At 41.1% G+C, this 19,748-nt stretch overlaps 1 protein-coding gene across 2 annotated transcripts; it reads left to right on the top strand.

The window, feature by feature from the left end:
* The first annotated feature begins 53 nt into the window (after nucleotides 1–53).
* DNAJB9 (DnaJ heat shock protein family (Hsp40) member B9) lies at nucleotides 54–8,625 on the top strand. Of its 2 annotated transcripts, none has more exons than XM_083831789.1 (3): nucleotides 54–149; nucleotides 3,290–3,517; nucleotides 4,945–8,625. In XM_083831789.1, the coding sequence occupies exons 2-3, from the start codon at nucleotides 3,301–3,303 to the stop codon at nucleotides 5,373–5,375; spliced, it is 648 nt and encodes a 215-aa protein (XP_083687915.1). In that variant the 5' UTR covers nucleotides 54–149; nucleotides 3,290–3,300; the 3' UTR covers nucleotides 5,376–8,625. The 2 variants fall into 2 exon arrangements, with proteins under 2 accessions (XP_083687915.1, XP_083687916.1); XM_083831790.1 differs by lacking the exon at nucleotides 54–149 and adding an exon at nucleotides 381–557.
* The last annotated feature ends 11,123 nt before the right edge of the window (nucleotides 8,626–19,748 follow it).

Here is a 19,748-nt window from a genome sequence, read left to right as displayed (position 1 = left end):
GCGTCACGTGGGGGCGGAGGGGCCAATGGCGCAGCGCTTCGTGTAGCAGCGGCGGGAGGGCGGGGTGCGGAGGGGAGGGGAAGGGAAGGGGCTGCGCGCGCGCTGGCGGCTGTTGGGCGGGAGCGGCGCGCGGGGACGGCGGCGCTGAGGTGAGGTGGGGGCAGGGGGGAGCGGGACCCCCTGAGGGGGAGCGGGGAGCATGGCGGGGTCGCTCGGTCCTGTCCCGGGCACTCGCCCGCCGCCAGGCCCGCAGCAGCAGCGGCCGGGGCATGAGCAGGAGGGAGGCCCGCGGCGTGAAGGGGCGAGGGTCGGGCACCTGCCGGTGGCAGCGTCGGTGGTGGTGCCCGGCTGGGTGGTGGTTGGGGTGGGGGCTGCTCGGCCGGCAGCCTGGGGGTAATTACTTCTTGATATAAATCTCTGACCGATGCTGGATGTGCCCAGCTAAAACGGGGTTCTTCAGTGCTCTTCGTAAGAGTTATAGGGGCTGTTCTGTTGCTGAAGCCTGTTATCAGGAAGCATACAGAGCTTACCAATCCCCAAACAAGTCTAAATTCTAGGTAATTACACTGCAGAGCCTGCGAAGTGAAACTTACCTAATGGGGAGGTGAGGGAGGAGAGGCATACGCAGAGTAAGCATGGAAGAGAGGTTTTGTAGCGAAAGCGATAGCAAAGATACTTGGGGAGGGGGAGGAGGTCAGGCCTGGCCTTTATTGTTAACTAAGATGCCAGTAGTAAGATGCTGACACCATATCAAACACGTCTTCTGGCGAAAAAAATCAATAATTCAAAATACATCGTGTAAACTTAAGACCTGTTATCAGGTTAAAATGCTGCTTAGCTTTGGGTTTCCTTTATATTTGCTTTTCATTTGAGTTTTATTATTACGTTCGAGTTTCACGGAGTTCTTCAAGGACAGCGTTAAGTCTGCCAGTGTCCTGAGGTCTTTTTTCTGTAAAACTTAACAGGTTTGATAGAGGTTTTGGGGAATTTTTTAAATGCAAAGAAATGCGTCCTTTTATTATTATTATTATTGTTTAATTTAAAATTAAGTTAATTTTCAGTACAAATTTAAAAAGACTAGAAATCCAAGTAAAACTAGGGGCAGTAGAGCATGGAACTGCATTACCGAAATCTCAGTGTAAAACTATAGGGAAAGGAAAACCTAGGTATAATTCATTATCAAAAGTCATAGAAGTTGAGGGGTGTAAACAGAGCAGAAAACTTGGGTGACTTGATGTTCTCAGGCTCTGATAAATGTGGAAGTTATAATAGAGGGTTTGGCCCTTAATGAAGGAGTTAAACAACTCTTTTTAGCATCTTTTGGTGTTTACTTGTAGAAGCATGGAGTTGAGCCTTCGGAAAGTGGAACAGATTGGTTTTTATTTCATTTCCTCACACCTACATCATGCTTATGTAATATTTGGCATGACAGGAAGGCATGAGTCTGTATCTGCAAAGCAGAAACAGAAAGAAGGTGCATAAAGTGTGGAGGGATATACGTGTGTCTTGGCATCCAGGTGGCAAAGTTTCAGGTTAGTGAACTGGTGGGAGAAAATATGTGGAAAAGGCTTGGAAAGCTTCTTGTACTAAAAATATGTTCGGAGTCATGCAAGGGGAATATGGAAAAGAACCGTCCATTTGGTATCCAGATACAGTGCTCAAAATACAGTTTGTTTTAACTGCTACTCCTTACCACTTGATATCACGCGGGCTGCTTGCCAAATAAATGCTTTAGAGGGCATGGGAATGTTAATCGTACATGAGCTTTTTGCTCTGACCTCACAACATTCGTTTTAGCCCCCTGCCTTACCTATTGGAAATGGTGTTTTTGCCAGTTTTGATGCTTAGGTGTTAATTTTCTTTAGAGGGTGTGGACTTCCTATTAAAGGCTGAGTTGTCTCATGTGCCTGATACACAGAGTTCAAAACCTTTGAATGACAAATGTTTAGGCCACGTACAGTCTAAAAGTATAGTCAGAGTACCATTAAAGCTAGAATAATGTTAGCTTATTCAGCTTTCAGGAAAATGATGTTACTCTTAGCTATAGAATTCTTCTCCTTGAGTTGTGATTGTGATGCTGTCATATCAGTGCAATATGATGGGGGCTGGGGGGGGCAGGGAGCATGCTATTTCTGGCATGTTCAAGGCATTGCCATACATCATACTGGTTAGGGGACAACCAGCACTCTGTCTTTGAATGTTCACGGTTCTGTACTGTATGTTTTATGTACCTCTTTATATACATAAGTCCTCCAAATATCATTTAAGCTTGTCTTCTGGTAGGAAGAGCCCACTCTTGTCATTTATAAAAAATCATGTAAGATGATATGGCTACGTGGAGCTGATTTTTTCTGTTTCTTATCTATGCCACTGCTTTTTCCCTGAGTTTTAGTTTCAATTTGTTTTTAAATATAAGTTTTTGACAAATAAATTTGTTAAAAAATGGTTAAACTTTTAGTTATAGTTGAAGCTGTTTGTATAGAAGGTTTTTTTCGAGCTCCATTCAGACATTGAGAATCGCATGTGTAAATCTTTATATGCAGTGGCATTTATTAGATAAATTCTCTGATATCAGAGGTATGGTAGGTGTTTATATTTAGAATACAGTCTAAAATGAAAGTAAATTAAGCCCAGCCTGTTATAAAATAGTGTTCTACTTGACTGACCTCTGTACTCTAGATGAGTGTTTCCTTGTATCATGCTCACCTTAGGTCAGTTAGATGACCTTCTGAAGCCGACTGTGAGCATCTAACAGCCCAAAGTTGATTTTCAGGCCTGTTGTGTTTTCAGGTTCTTATTATTGCACAAGCTAATCAATGAGTTACTCTACCAGCATATTCAGTAGGTTTTGAAACCTGTGCTCTAATTTAGAGCTGCTGTGTTTATGATCCTAGAACTTAGGGCTTAGTTAAAAGCTAGTCTAGGTATGCCAGCATGAACTGTTTGGTGCAGTGAAAGGTACTGTATGTTTAATTCAACAGCTGGAAACAGGACTGGGGGGAAATGTGTGGGTAAGGATAGCTGTAGACCAAAGGTGAACACCAAAGAGCACTTGAGATGGATGTGAAATGTGAATTTGCAGCATTTCCATTCACGTTTTCTGTGATTATGAACCTAGGGAGGTGGGGTTTGTTAACTAACAACACAGGTGAAAGAACCTGCTGATGTGTCAGTCACAGAGTGACTCCTAAAAAATACACGTCTTCCTCTTTCAGTTTATGGTTGTGCCTTTTTAAGCTGCTGTGGAACCTGAAATAACCTGTTCAAGTATATTTCTCTTTCTTTCTAGGAACCAGAGAAATGGCAACTACACAATCTGTCTTCACGTTTGCCCTCTGCATTTTAATGATAACTGAGTTAATACTGGCTACGGAGAGCTATTACGATATCTTAGGAGTTCCAAAAAATGCATCTGACCGCCAAATCAAGAAGGCGTTTCACAAACTGGCTATGAAATACCACCCAGACAAAAATAAGAGTCCTGGTGCCGAAGCAAAATTTAGAGAAATTGCTGAAGGTAATATACGCTAACCTCAGTCTTAATAACTGGATACGTGGCTTATATCTGTGAACAAATGCAGTTACTTAAGCGTACTGTTTTTACTGAATAAGAGATGATTTTTTTTTTGTTCTACTTCTGTGGTGGCAAATGCCCTGTATCAATTTCTGACTGGTTTCCATTTTCTTGCGCATAGGCAGGCCTTTTGCACAGTTTATGCATTCCTGCCTATTAGACTTTAGGCTCGTGCCTCTTCTCACAAAAAATTCTTGGCAGGAGGACAACTTTGGCACTAGAAGAGTATTTTAAATACTGTTCTTGTATTCTGGTCTGTCTAGTAAGATCCAGCTCAGGGTTACTAGGGCTTCGGGGGACCTAATGGAAACCTTACAGTACTTAGGGGGAGTTTTTGTGTGTTTTTATTAAAAACAACCTGCAGCAGGGCTCTTCAGTGGTTCTTGGTAGGAATACGAGAGACAGCAGTTACAAGAGATGCAATGTGGCTGTAAAGAAAAACTTTGAAACTTTCTTCACCGTGAGGACAGGCAAGCGTTTGAACAGGTTGACTGGAGAGGCTGGGCACGTTCCATCCTTGGGGAGTTTTCAGGAATGAGAGGATAAAGCCCTGAGTAACTAGTCTGATCTCATAGCTGACCTTGCTTTGAGCAAAACATTACACTAGAAACCTGAGGGCACTTTCAGCCCGAACTATCCTGTGATCCTAGGAATACACCATTCATAAGTGTATTGGGATTAAAATATATTAACAGAAATGAATGATCAAGAACATGAAAAGGCTTGCTGAAGAATAAAGTGTTTCCATTTCTGCTTCCCATAGACTATTATAACATAGGTGTCCATTTTGTCTGACAAAGCTAACAAGACTTCTGGGTTTTATCTTCATGTCTACAGAACTGTTCTTTTGAAAGAAAGGTAGTGATTAATGTAGTGTATCTCTTTAGATACTGCAGCTGTTAGCACCTACTAAAGGAGGAAGCGGGGAGTTCTAAAGAAATGTTGAGTTATTTAGAACAGTTGGGAAGCCAATGCCAGGTAAGAAAATGGAGGAGTTTAAAATACCCATTCTAGTAACAGTATGTATGTTATCTGTCAACTGCTGCCTTGGAGCAACAGTAGATGTAGTTTTGGACCAAGATCAGATGGAAACCTAATTCCACTTCAGTTTTCCCCAATCACAAAATCTAGGTTTATTGTTAAACTTCTGCAGAGTTGAAAATTTGGTATGTGGTATTATATGGTAATTATGGTAATATATATGGTAATTAATTTCCTTTATTTTATCTCCATGCTGTTTAGCTTGCCACTTAGCTGTAACTGCAGCGTGGCTAGAGCTTACTGTGCTGTTGTTCTGTGTATGTGTTTGTCTTTTTATAATGGGCATGCAACTGAAGTTTTTCTGCTTTTTTCTTTTTAAACTGAAATAGCATATGAAACATTATCAGATGAGAATAAACGAAGAGAATACGATCAATTTGGCCGTCATGGAGGACAAGGAAATAATGGAAGCCCATTCCATCAGTCATTTAACTTCAACTTTGATGATCTGTTCAAAGACTTTGACCTCTTCAGTCAAAACTCACGGTCAAAAAAGCACTTTGAAAATCACTTCCGAAGTCATCGGGAAGCTCACAATCGGCAAAGACGTTCTTTCCAAGAGTTCTCCTTTGGAGGTGGACTGTTTGATGATGTGTTTGAAAATATGGAAAAAATGTTTTCTTTTAGTGACTTTGAAAACGCACACCGACATGCAGTGCGAACTGATAGCAGGTTTCATGGATCCAGCAAGCACTGTAGGACTGTCACTCAGAGACGAGGAAACATGGTCACTACATACACGGACTGTTCTGGACAATAATGTTTCCGTTCCTCTTCTTTCAACATCTTCATAATTTTCCTTGGTTTTGTGCTAATATGGAAAAAAAATCTTTGTGTTCTAAACAACACTTAACACAACTGCTATAAAGAAATTATAGATGAAACTAATCCTCAGAATAGAAATAACATGCAATTGGGAGCTAAATGCCTCAGTAACTACTTAAAATGGGAGAGAAATAATCCCATGTGACAAAAGAACTTGTGTATTTCAGTTTAGTAAACACTTTCCGTAAATTTGAACTTTAACTTTTTAATTTTAGATATGTAATATAATTCTCCTATGCCAATTTAAGAATGTTTGAGTTACTGGTGCATGGATTTCAGCAGAGGAGATACTTTATTCTGAAGTGCTGCTTTTTTTATCATGACTTTGAGTTTTCACTAGCAGTTTTTACTCGATGTGGACTTACTGCACAAATTAGACAACTTGCACAAAATAGCAGCAGAAGTATAACTTACCTGGGTCTTTATTTGTTACTGTCCAGCACTGCAAATCTATTAAAAATAAAACACTTGTTATTTTCCAACTTAAAAATGTGTTTCACCTAGAAGAGTGATGCAGGAATGACTTCTGTTTCCAAGTAACTTTTCATTGGCCTGAAAGTATTTTTAGGATGTGAATAACCCTTGACTTTCTTAAGGGCTGTTCATGTATACAGTTCTGTCTGCACGAGGTTAGTGTGTCTCTCCCCTCTCCCCTCCAAAACAAAAATATCCCTTAAAAAGTTTTGGAAGAACATATTGAGTACACGCTTGCTTTATGCTGATTATATTGTCATGTGTGCAATGTAGTTTCCATATCTCAGTTTTTTGAACTTTAATACTCCTCTGTGCTTTGGCAAACTTAAAAAAGATAAGCTTACCTACAGATTCCTAGTGTTTCTGGAAGGGCCTAAATAATAATAATAAAAAAGGTAGATTGTTTAAATTTACTACTTGTCAGCAGGGAGCTTTTGGCTTTGTGATTTGAAAGGTAAACTCTTGGCATAAAGAAAGAGTAAAACTGAAAATTACAATCCACGTTTTCACCTAATGCCTTGTGGTGCTGGAATCTGATAATAAAAGCAGTACTAATGGGTAACAGTTTCAGTGCCGTGGAAATCCATAACCAGTGTAAACTATTCAAAACATAACAAACCTCGTAATATAACTGATGCCAACCCAAAAGTTCTGTTTTATTTCTTAACTGGTAGTATAAGTCCAGTATATTAAATTGATTCCCCTTAGTAAGATGGCTATCATACACACATTGCTATCTTTTTAAACGTGTGAGTGAAGAATTTACCTTTCAAATTGATTGCATGAGCAAAATGAGCATTTTGAACAGCAATATTGCAAATAGGTTTTGAATTCTTAAAATCTTTAAAGAGATCTAACCATATGTTTCTTGAACTGATACTGAAAGCTGACTGTTTACTAAGTAACTTTAACCTTTCCCGTAAGGGTGCGTGTTATTGCTTATTCAGTTCTCATTCACTAATTACTTGGATTATTGCATTGTATTAAGTGCTTTTCCATTTCCATTTTTTCTTTATTTATTAATGGACTAATACCTCATATATGGTCTTTATAAAAAGCCAGTAATTTGTGCAACATTATCGGAATGTGCAATATTCTTGTAGTAGGAAAAGTGCTGGGGTGAGCGTGTATGTCTGTTACTTCCACCCTCTTTCTGTGTAAGTAGATATTAGTTTCTTCTGTATAAGTAATATGACTGAACTGAAAGTTGTAATTCATGTAGATTTCTGCAGCTGTTTTAACAGACTCCATCAGTCCTAAGCATGAATCAAATTGTCTGATTCGTACCATGTGGGCATCCAAGTGAACAAATTACTAACTTACAGTTATGAATTATTTTCTCACAAATATCAGTTTATTTTTTTTTTTGAGAGAACTTTTCTGTATGCATTTGGGGGGAATTGTTCACACTGATAAAAGCTACATCCTTTCAGTAATGCTGTTGTATTTAAATATTAAGTAATGTTCTTTAGGGATGAGAATTTGCTGGAATTTGCAGGTGGGAAACAACTCTAGAAGCAGGCTGTAAAGGTAAAATATTAATGTATTTCTTAGCCTAGTGAACAGTTTCTTAATTGCTTAAAAATAATTTGGGAACAGCAGAATGAGCAGTTTTTAAGTGTTGAAGAAGGAATACTTAAAGTTCCTGCTAGAAGCAAACTACTGACTTCTCCAAAGGTAGTTTTTTCTGGTTATGAACTTGGGTCTGTTCCCTAAAATGAACTCTTTAAATTGTAGGAAGCACAGCTACTGCCAAAATGTAAATATCTTAAGTGGCTACACGAGTTCCTCTTTCAGGCAAAGGTGGTTTTTTTTTTTTAAGTGAAAATTAATGAGTCCTTGGTTGCTTCTGTGTTAGCTCCCCCTCTTCAAGGATGCTCCAAGCTTTATTAATAAAAAGTGTACCCATTTTCCTTGTCTCTTGAAAGCCAAAGTATCGAGCTGGTAATAAAATGATTGGATCACTAGTTTTCTTGCTGATAATACCTTAAAAAGACTTTTGCCTAGTCTATTTTTATCTGCTTCCATATTAGTTCTCTTAAATTACATGTCATAGGAAAGCCAACAAATACATCCCATAATTCCTGTGGCTTCTCAGAGTGACCTTTTTGCTTGCTTTGGTTGTTGATCAAAGGTAAAATCCAAAGGAGAGCTTGTCAGGATAGAAGAGTAGTGTATTGCTAGCCCTATGGCTTTCTGTGATGGGTGTATTTTAAGAGGACTCAGCTGAAGAAATTCAGACAGGCTTTCCTCAGTCAGCAGTCTGCAGTTCACGGCTGTCAGAGCACAAGCTTGCAAAACATGCAGTGCCTCTCACTTATTCGGAGCCCTTGCACATTCTTTTCCTATTTATAGGGTCTGCTTCACGGCAGGCTCACTAACGGAAGTCCTGATATAACCTTATGACACCCCTGACTTCAGGAGTTTCTCAAGTGCTTGAGTCTTGTCATCTTTGATTTCCATATCTCGTGAAAAGACCCAGCGAAGGTTATTTTTTTGTTATGTAAGGGTGAAAAATACAACTCTTAGTTTTTAAGAAGGCATTTATGCATATGTATCTCCACATGGTTGAGTTTCTAACACTTTATAAAAGACTAGTGTTCTACTCACATTTGTTTTTTCCCATTATGCTTTCGAAACACAGTATCTAATGGAGATGAAAGTACTGTAAACATGATTAGGGTGCCATTACATTAAATGTGTGAAAATTGTTTGTGTGTGGAAAATCTTTTTTCTCTCTCACAGTAGTTTGTAGATTGAAGCCAGATTAAAGGGCATTGTATAGAACTTGTGTATTATAGGGCATCTCGAGTGCTACATTTTCTGTGAAGACATCAATGGGATTGACAGGGAAAAAGAATTGGAATTGAAAGAAATAGATGTGATTTTCCCTGGTCTGTTTTTCCTAGAGTTGTTGGGAATCAGTTGGAATTTAGGGATTATGCCAGCAAACTAAGCAGACAAAAAAAGCCTGTGTAAAAGGGTCCTCTTTCTTCCTAGAGGTACTAGGTGTATCAGCAGAAAGCTTCTGCCTTGAACTGTGGTCTTTCCCTGCTGTCTGAATTGTCTACCCTGCTGAGCTGCATGAGAGCAGTATGACCAACACTAATGGTCCTCCACTGAATTCTGAGGGACAGGTTAGGATGGTGCCATGTTGGTTTGAAAGTTCTTGGTTTTTCAGGCCTAATCCTTCAAAGGTGGGGGATGTGGAAGTTTCAGAACTCAAAATGTCTCATTGGGCCATCTATCATTAGAACTGTCTTTCCTGGAATCTGAGCAGGTCTTCCATCTTAACGGTGCAAAACCAAATTTTTAGGTCTAAATGTATTGGAGATGATGGAAGATCTCTGTTTTATGCTGAGGGATGGTTGTTTGTGCTTAACTCGTATCGAGAGTGTCTCTTAAGAGCTTTTTTGGGACTTGATTGTCCAAAGTCCTCAGCTGAAGACCTGTGGATAGCATTACTTCTGGAAGCCAGAACCACACGCAGAGACAGTTTCAGGCTGGATGTAAGGGAAGGAAATGTTTGTAGTGGTTGTTCTAGTGTTAGTGTTCACCCAGCTCCTTACGAATCACAGCACTCCTCCCTGCACAGGGATGGCAACCTCTACCCTGGAACCGTTCTAGGAAGTAGTCAGGCTGAAAATGCGTGTTTGTGTTTCAGTTGCGCAGTTGTGTTCAGGTCCCAGATGAAACACGAATAAAGGACTCTGCTTTCTCCTGATATAACTGCCTGACTAGGGAGTGTGTGGTGTCTCCTGTTATGCATGCAGCTGGTCTGAATCGATGGAGACTGAGGTCCACTGGGGATACTGGCCTGGCTCCAGGGAGAGACTGGGAATTGTGGAAGACCCAGGGGACATGCACTAGTGGTGCAGCTCATCTTCCAAAACAGGAATCTCATCCAATGCAATGTTTATAATGTTGTTGTAGAGTGGACAGTGTGGGGGACAATATACGGAGATGAGTCTTCATGTGACTTCAGGGATGTTATGGATGTGTTGCAGGATATTGAGCTACAGGATGGTACCCTCAGATGGGGTGTGGAAGGATTTTTTTTTTTTTTTTCCAGAGTCCAGGACATCTGCTGTTTGGGGTGGATTAGGTCAAGAGATGCAGAACATTAAGTAGTCCCCATCAGCTGACCTGGGCAATGTGACTGTATTGCTGTTTCCTGAAGCTGTGGTTTTCTGTTTCACAACAAACCTCTTGTTAGGCACCACTTGTTACCAGAATTTTATCTAAACACGAGGAGGAGAGAAAATACATTTCAGGTGGTTGCTTGTTGATGATACCACTATCATCTGTTCCTCATCTCCCACTGGCACAGAGGTGAATGTGCTAAATGGGAAATAAGAAAGATGAAGTGAGCCTTGTCTGAGGGGTCCCACTTGACTTCACACCATTTTGCTTCAACACCTGGCACAGGCAAGACTTTTAGCTTTGAATATGCAGGGCTTTGGTTAGTGATTTGATGAAAAGTTGTATATTATGCCCACGGGGCAGGGGTAACATACGTTTCTCTTCTGTCATGCAACAATAGGCACTTTAGAGAACTCAATTAAATTATAAAGCAAATTTGAAATGCCTGTCCTGGGGCAGTGTTCTCCAGACTCCACCTGGCTGAAGAACAAGAACCCGTTGTAATGCCATGATCATAATGCTGAGCATGCAGAGTTCCAGCAGAGAGGGAAGATACTCTATCCTCCACCCAAATTCCTTAATGAGTCCAAACAAAGGCTTTGATTCAGTCATTCTGCTTTAATATGTAAATTTGAAGTCTTTTAAAATAACGGGTCTTTGGCCTGCTGGGCAGCTAACCCACCTGCTTGGGGGTTGATGGTTCTGCCACCTGTCTTGGGGACAGGGCAGTGTGGAGGGAGCGCTGGCTGTGTCGCTGGGGTCAGTTCAGATGTTAACACTTGTGTACAAATAAATGAAGTAACTACCTGTGCAGGTGAAGCGTATATACAACATGCTCCTGCTAGGAACTGAATGCAGAACTCGTGGTTTGTTGTTAAAAATGTTGTTAATCACAGAACTGTAGTGGTTAGAAGGGACCTCGAGAAATCATCAGGTCCAAAACCCCTGTCAAAGCAGGATCCCTAGAGCAAATTGCACAGGTAGGCATCCAGATTCTTGATTAAAATCAAGAGACACATTCTCTGTTCCTTGTGTAATACCTCCTCCCCCGCCCCCTCTTTTTTTTTTTTTTCTTTTCCTTTGGATGTTTTGGCCTCCACTCCTTCTACTTTTCCCATTTGGCAATTGCTGTGGTTATCATGTTTCTACTTGCGTTTTATTCTGTGCATATGAAAAATATTTTGCAACCCAAGGAAGTTTTTTGAAATGGTACAAACCACTTTGGTGCAACCTGATTTCCTCCTGTCTTTCCCCATATTCTACTGAGTTAGCCAAGCGCACAGCATGGGCTTTTATACTGACTTTCTGCTTTTATCCTGTCAGTGGTAGGACAAATGATACCCAATCTCGCATAAAGCTAGACAGGTGCTGACAGAGGATCTCTCACATGAAATCTGTTGGTATAAATTTAACCTATCAACATTTCAAAAAGAAAAAAAAAAAAAAGACCTGGCAGAGCAAGTTTACACTAAAGCAGTACTTTGCATGATAACCTTGAAGTCAAACAAAGAAACGAAAAACTTTGGTGAGTGTAGACTAATGTGAGTAGGGTAACTTTTATCTTATAAAATTCCTTTAGTGTTGAGGGAATCAGGACATTTAATACTTGATTAAAACAAAAACAAAACAGAATTCTGTATGAGATACTGGAAATAAGAGACTTAAACACTTAGACTTTTGTGCTCTTTAAAAACAATGATTTATTTCAACTTACAGGCACCTAAGAAAAACAGCATGTGGCACTTCATGAAGTTATCCCTGTCATAGGAATTTTGTTAAGCAAGTGCTGTCTTATGCCCAGTTCCAAGGCACTGGGATCAGCTTACGTGTCCTTCACTGGCGATGCAAGTTGTTATCGTGAGTTATCGCTGCTGAGACACACAGTCACTTATTAGATACTCATAATTCAGTCGTGCATTTGAGCCCTGACCTGAGTCACCCCTGGTTACGTAAATAATCTGAGATACAGCTGCAAGGAATGGCAAGGTTTCTTGTCTCCTGACGCTGTAGTCTTATCATGAGTTACTTCTGGCTTTACTCAGCGTGTTTTTACTTTGGTAAGGTACCGCCTGGATCAGAGTCAAATTAACATGCTGCATCAGATAATGACTGTTGGCTGTGTTACAAAACATGTCCTGTTTACATGGTGCTTCTGTTGAAACATTTTTCTTCTGTTGTGGCAAAGGTGGATGTGGTGGTTTCACAGTGACGGGCAGCTAAGCTCCACCAACACCAGTCTCTGTCCCCTTCCTCAAAAGAACAAGAGGAGAAAGTGTGATGGGAAGAAAGGCTCATGGGGTTGAGATAAGGACACTGAGATCACTCACCAATTACTGTCATGGGCAAAACACATATATAATTTATTGCCCATTACTAACAGAGTAGAGCAGCGAGAACTAAAAGAAAGTTAAAAACACCTTCCACCCATCCTCCATCCTCTACCACCTCTCCCAGAAGCGCAGGGGAACAGGGAATGGGGGCTGCGGTCAGTCCCTAACGTTTCATCTCCGCCGCTCCTTCACGGTCACTGTCTGCCCCTGCTCCACGCGGGGTCCCTCCCACGGGATGCCGTCCTTCCCCAACTGAGCCTGCGGGGGCTGCCCACAGGCAGCAGCTCTTCAAGAACTGCTCCCACACGGCTCCGTACCACGGGGTCCATCCCCCAGGAGCAAACTGCTCCAGCACGGGTCCCCCACGGGCGGCAGCTCCCCCCAGACCCCCTGCTCCTGCGTGGGCTCCTCTCCACGGGCTGCAGCTCCGGCCCGGGGCCTGCTCCTGCGGGGGCTCTCCATGGGCCGCAGCCTCCTCCAGGCCACATCCACCTGCTCCACCGGGGGCTCCTCCACGGGCTGCAGCGTGGAGATCTGCTCCGTGTGGGACCCATGGGCTGCAGGGGGACAGCCTGCTCCACCAGGGGCCTCTCCACAGGCCGCAGGGGAACTGCTGCGGCGTGCCTGGAGCACCTCCTGCCCTCCTTCTGCACTGACCTTGGGGGCTGCAGGGCTGCTTCTCTCACATTTTCTCACTCCTCACTCTACCAGCTGCTGTAGCACAGCAGTTTTATTTATTTTTTATTTTTTATTTTTTTTTCCTTCTATCTGTTCTCCCGGAGGCCCAACCAGCATCGCTCCCTGGCTTGGCTCTGGCCAGCAGTGGGTCCCTTTTGGAACCGTCCGGAGCTGACTGTGATCTGACATGGGGCAGCTGCTGGGCTCTGCTCACAGAGATCACCCCTGCAGCCTTCCCCCACTCCTCCCCCCAAGCTACCAAAGCCTTGCCCTAGAAGCTCAATATGTTGGATCAGGAATTATCCTTGTTTTATGTTGATATGTGTATTATTATTTTATTTTTCCAATACACATCTTTTATAGAGAAGACATAAGTGGTTATTTTCATATCTGTGGTTTTACTGGTAATTCAGTTGGTCTGTGTTTTAAAAAGGATTCAGGTTGGAAAAATGGCAAATGCAACAGGACTGTACATTTGAGAAGGCGTGGGTCCTGCCATAAAGAATAGCAAAGCGTGAAGAATGGGTGATTTGTCATGGAACATCACAGCTACCCAGTGAGCAGTCTTGATGTGCCAAGGCGAGTACATCCGAAAGAGGGAGTGTAACTACATTATTGTGTTTACATGCTGGAGGAATCATGTGGATACACATTATTTATGCCTGTAGGTATCATTTCCAGTGTGTGGCTGACTGTCACTTCACTCTGACTTAAATAGTATGAAATAACAGCTGTCACACCTCATGAGAGCCACAGTCTATTCTAACAATACCATAAATCTGCTTATTTGCCATCCATGAAGTCTGAGGACCAAAGAAGTGCTGCATCACACAGCAGTACTTCCCTATGAAATAAAAAACAAGCTATCCTTTTGTGCATTATTGTACGCCATACAGTGCTTTTCAAGGCAAATAAATTACATAAATTAGGTTCAGAAAATACATTAGTTACCTATCATGTTCTAGAAATACAGGCTTGTTTCTTATGAATATGCTTGTAGGTTTTACTCCATTTCAAATCTTAAAAGTCAACCAGCAACCATGTCTCCAAAACAGTGACTAAGAGATTATTGTGCCTAGGAAAGCTTATTTTTCTTCAGAAATCCATTGACATGCTGGTCTTTCTGCAGAGACTATGTTTCTTCTTGCTGGAACCACTCTACTGAACATTTGTAAAAAATTAATACCCCCCCCCCCCCCCAATTTGACTGCATTGAAAATTTGAAGGGCCGGCTATAATAATGATCTCTTCACAGTTATTTATTATATAAGTAAATTAGTAAATATTTTGACCAGCAAAAATTAGCTTCCTGTGAATAGAGCAGTGTCTTAGGGTGTAAAATCTTTCATATTTGCTCAGCTGATCTGTAGAGGTCTACGAAGCAAGAGTGTACATAAACCAATATTAAAATCTTGAAAGAGTAAAGAGAAAGATTTGCCATTTGAGGCACATATAACTGTGGATAAATTGTATGAAAACAACAATTTCGCCTGTACAGGATTCTCAAGTGTATCTTCTATAGCACTCATTGAAATTAATAGTTTTGCTGATGCCATGTCAGATTTATTTTGTATTTATTACTTGGAAAGTCATTCTGATGCTTCATTCCTTATGAGTGTTTTTGAGAAACTTCTGAGAAGCCTGGATAGCTGAACAGTAAAATGGAATTCAAAGTAAATAAAGTGGTGTTCAGGGGGTAAAAAGTAAAATAATGGGCCTGTGATGATTACTGTTAACAAGATCTTGTAGGGAATAGGTTTAGGAAAGCATCAGCTCTGTGCTTAGGAGCAATGAGAAAGCAAAACAGATGTTAGGAAGGAGTAGACAACAAGAAAAATATAACTATGACACGGACCTGTAGAGTACTATGGTCAATTCTGATCCCCTTACTTTCAAGATGCTATAGTAGAATTGGAAAGAATTTGGAAAATGGCAGCAAGGGTAATTAAATGGTAAGGGTTTCCATGTGATGAATGACTAAGAGGCATTCTTCAGCCTTGAAGAGATGGCTACGGTGGGGATGAGCAGAAGCACAATCATCGGTGATAATGAGATTGTGTATAGAGATCAACTGTTGACTGTCTTTTGGTGTTACAAGGACCAGCCAGTTCCAGGAAAACAAAGAAAATCAGCAATGTTTCATGGAAGAGATAGTAGATACACAGAACTAGCCAAAAAATAGGGTGGAGACGAGAATATTAGACAAATTCAAGGTGAAAATGGGCAAATCTTGGAAGAGATTTCTGTTGGGGATAAATAAATAGATAAACCTCTTCAAACTCAGGAATTTCCTGAACAGAAAATATTTGGAACTGGGGGAGTAGAAGGGAAAAGCATGAAATATGCTTACTCTGTGCTAACATTCCTATGTATTCCCTTATTGGAGTGGCTGGAGACAGAGTACTAGACTTGAAGGACCCTGGGTTTGAGCTAGTACAACCATTCTGATGTTCTAAGACTTAAAATCACAGGCTGTACTAAAGTCTGCAATCAACTTACAGCTTGTTAGTATGACTTTTTCTAATAAGAATCGACTTGCAGATGCATTCCTACTCAGCTTGATGTGATGCTCTCTATGCAGATACAAGTCTCTAATAGTAGTTTCTTACAGCCTCATTGTATGCATTCAGGTTTCAGTTCTGTCTTCTGTCACTCCTAATTCTTTCTGCACTTTTTCGGGGCAAATCCTGTCTCCGCACACGAAATTTTATTTTTCATTAGAAGAAATAACTTCGGTCTTGTTCTCTTTTTCACCCATACTCATCATCACTTATGATTTAGACTTCTAGGCCCCCTCTTCTGAGAGAGAGAGATTACAACATAAACGTCCAACTATAAATTATACAATCTAAATTATACAGCTTTAAGATGGACATATCTAAAGGAATAGTATAAGAAATTGAGTCTTATTTATATTCTTCATCTTTCTTTTTACAGTTTGCTATGAAATGGCATATGCATGAGCATAGAAAATCAGAAAAATTTACGTACCACGTGCCAATTTCACACCCAATCCTTGCTTGTGAAGTTAGAAGTGTTATTAGGAAGGTTGGGTCAATGAACTATTGCTAACCTAAAATGACTTCAGCTAATTTGCTGGGGCAAACATTTAAGATGAATTGCAGCTTCCCCAGTTAGTATATTAGCAATATGTTTTCTGAAGCCTTTATCATATGGAACTGTTAGAATTACATGCATATTTCTCTCTCTCTGAATAGCCAAACAGATAAAAAGCTTCTCAGAAAAGACATCTGGGTATCAGATCCCCTTTTGTAAATAAATGTCTGTTCAAATTTGTTAGGTTTATAAAGCCTATGGATTGTTCAGGAACATCTAAGATGATAGTCCTCTCTTTTTTTACACACACGTATGTGCACACATAGTACCTTGTGCTGCTGCCTGGTGTTGCAGGTGAATTATTGAAAATATTTTTATCTTGAGGTTAACCAAAAGGATTTATTAATCAATGATCAAGCAGAATTAATGATCAAACATAGATGGCAGTCAAGCATTCTATTATGGTTGATTGGAGGTCAAACCTGCTACCTACTACAAGCCTAATAATTAAGCTAGGTTGATGTATACAAAATGTCACTTAAACTTGGTAAATTTAAATGTTGCAAGTATATAGCAGTGCCACTTACCCTGCTGTAAACATCAGATGCCAGGTAAGGGATCTCTAAGCTTTGAGGAACAACCCTGAGAGGTGTCCCTGCTCAGTGGGCTCTAGTGGCTGCAAGTATTTATAGTGTAAAGTTGTTGACTTGTAGTCAAATTCCTTCCTTCAACAGTCATCCAATACAGGCCTTTTTTTTTTTCTTTTTTCTTTTCCTTCTTTTTTCTTTTTTCTTATTAGTAGTTTCTCAACTACACCAGCTCTGCATAGGAATTCATGTCCTTGGACAGGCAGCTTAGTTCCTGATAAGGTGTGACTCTGTACAATTTTACAATGTCTGTGTCCAATTAGGACTGCTTATCAGCAGCAGCTGAGCTAGAGTGCTGCTAGCACAAAATAGAGGAGGGATGCAACTGTCACACATGCCTGTCAGGTCTTCTAGTTACTGTGCAGAACCGTGTACTCAGACTCTGTACTGCTGTGATGCAGAACCCGTAAGTATAGGTATAAGCCAGGCAAAGCAGCGAGATATGGGGAGTGCCTGTCAGCATGCCCTGTCCTCCTTGCAGCCCCCCTCCCTGCCCTAAATAAATCTGTGCATGTCCAGAATTAGTGTTTGTTCTGGGAGAATGGAGGAGGAGCAATGGTGAACTGAGTTCCCAGAAAAATAAACATGTCCTAACCTGGGAAAGTTGGAATAAAAGTGGAGAAATCCCAGCTCCCAGTGCAATAATGATATGTCAGGAAGGATTTCAGATGATGATGATGATTATTATTATTATTTTTTCTTCAAGTACCCATTATTTATCACAAGCTGTAATTGTAAGAAGTTAGTCTCCTAGGCATAGCAAGGAAGTCAATGTTGACCAACTCCTGTAGCTAATGAAGGGCTCAGAATATTTTTACCTAGCACAGGATAGCACAGTGATACCAGCACAGATGTGGAAGACAGGCCACAAGCTTTAGTTTAGCATTGCAGCCAGCTGCAAGGGAGGGATTCTTTGGCAGCTCACTCATGGTTGCTGTTGGCTGTTCTTTACTGTCATTTTAAGAGACTCAGTGTCAAGGTCATCACCTGGACTGGGTGGGGGGGATGGAGAGACCCAGGAAGGACTTGGGGGTTTTCCCTAGCAGGGACTAGGAGGTTGACTGGAGAGAATGATGGCCACCAGTCTCTGCACGCTGGGGGTAGGTATGTAAACTCTCCAACTCTACTGACCCTTGACCCTGGAGCTACTTGTAATAATAAGAGAGATGACTGAGAAACAGAACTAGGTAGGGATCCAATGATATGTGGTGGCTGCTAGTTTTGTTACTTACAAGAAGACTGTTATGACTTAAGAGCTGGTGCTACCAACCAGCTAGGGTTAAGCTATTAACCTGGGTTAAGCTCTGAAACATTGCTTTCTGACCACCCACACACATATAAAGCCATGAACAACTGTGCATATTCAGGAGCATATAAAGTGATTTCTGTGACTCCACATCAGCGGCACCACTTTAGAGCCTGGCCAGGTGAATAGGGCTGATCAGACCTAATGGGACTTCAGTGGGACTGTGACATGAAAGGATATGCAGCATAAGGGAGTCATCTGATGCTGATTTCTGGTGTGGATGAAAAGCCCTGCAAGGCTGGCTGGTCATACATCTATAAGTTACTGTGGGAGGCTGGAAACTCTTCAGTCAGATCTGTACAGAGTGTCCAGCCAAGAAATGGGTGATGGCTGCCTTGACTTGTTTAACAGACAGAAGAAACTTTCCATGAAAGCACTTCTATGTTCTGAAGTTTTCTTTCCTTGGACAAAGGGTACACGCATAATTCCACGTATCGGAGGATTTAAATGTGGTGAATGACTAAGAGTTTGGGCGGTTCAAGGCCTTTTCTCAAAGGCATTGTAAATTGACCAGAATTACTTCTGTGTAAAAGATGGTGGAGAACTCTCGGGTCATTGCAGGCTGATGGGGCCAGAAGATTTGTGAGTTTCAGGGAGCAAGGTTAGGAACTGATAAATCAGCTAGATATCATAGTCAGCCTCCGTCTCATCTGTGGGATTGTCTGGAAAGGTAGTTAGGTGATTACTTGTATCTCTATATGGCAAAGGTTTAAGAGAATGCATCTGTTAAAGAAGATGAAAAATGGAGGAGAGAGGAAGGACAATAGATGTGATGTGATGGGCTAAGGTGCTGAGCCTGATATCCTTACCCAGTGGATATAATCTGTTTAGGAAGGAATCTGTATTTTACCTGTACTTACTGGTAAAATACACTTGCTGGTAGATCCCACTTCAACTGATAATTAGACCACGTCCTTGGCCTTGTACTTTTCTCCCTGTATGACAAGGTTAGTAAATTTGTTTCCTTTCTGATTGTCTTTAAGTGGAAAAAATAACATACTTTTTAGGCAGTAGAGTTCATGTGGCAAACATCTAAAAAGAAGCAGGGGCAGGAGCCCCTGTCTAGATGCAAGTTTGCTCCAGTAGCGCTGTTGCTGGACTTTCAGGACTCCCTCTGAGCAGAGGAGACTGCTCTCTGTCTCCTGTTTCAGGTGTGCAGATGTCTTTTGGCCTCTTCTCTCTTCTTCCAAGCCAACAAAACAGGCCAATTCTAGCCTGAATGCTTTCCTTGAAAATGGATCCTGAGAGTGGAGGTGTGTGCTGGTAAAGACATGGCCAAGGAAAGATACAAACAGGTCGTGGAGATCTGGAGAACTTTTTTTTTTTTTTTCAAAATGTCGTGTCTTTTTGAAGAATTGAATCATTTATTTTAAAGAAACCTGAGTGGAATTAAAGGCAGATTGTTTAATTTTTAGTCTTACTAATGCTTTTCCTGAGAGAGAGAGATTTTCTTCTATATAAATTCATAGCTTTCTTCAGCACTTCAACAATGAAAGAAGAAATAACCTCAGTACTTCCAGGTTTGCAGTCTAGTTTAATGAGGGTTTAAAACTAGATTATGAGCATATGTTCACACATAACTTCATGTGCTCTTAGTGTCTTGTCGGCGCTGTTCAGTCTAGAAGGGCCATTTGAATGAACCAAGCTGTTTGCTGAGGCTGTAACCTAGGAAC

Source organism: Anser anser (assembly GCF_964211835.1).
Source record: "Anser anser genome assembly, chromosome: 1".
Taxonomy (NCBI): Eukaryota; Metazoa; Chordata; class Aves; order Anseriformes; family Anatidae; genus Anser; species Anser anser.
The sequence above is the reverse complement of the archived record's forward strand: the minus strand, read 5'-3'. Positions and strand labels throughout refer to the sequence as shown.

What these genes read in the sequence shown, in the direction of transcription:
- DNAJB9 (XM_083831789.1), top strand. Translation starts at nt 3,301, where the DNA reads ATGGCAACTACACAATCTGTCTTCACGTTTGCCCTCTGCATTTTAATG. An exon ending in ATTTAGAGAAATTGCTGAAG is followed by an intron (nt 3,518 to 4,944) that starts GTAATATACGCT and finishes AAACTGAAATAG; the next exon opens with CATATGAAACATTATCAGAT.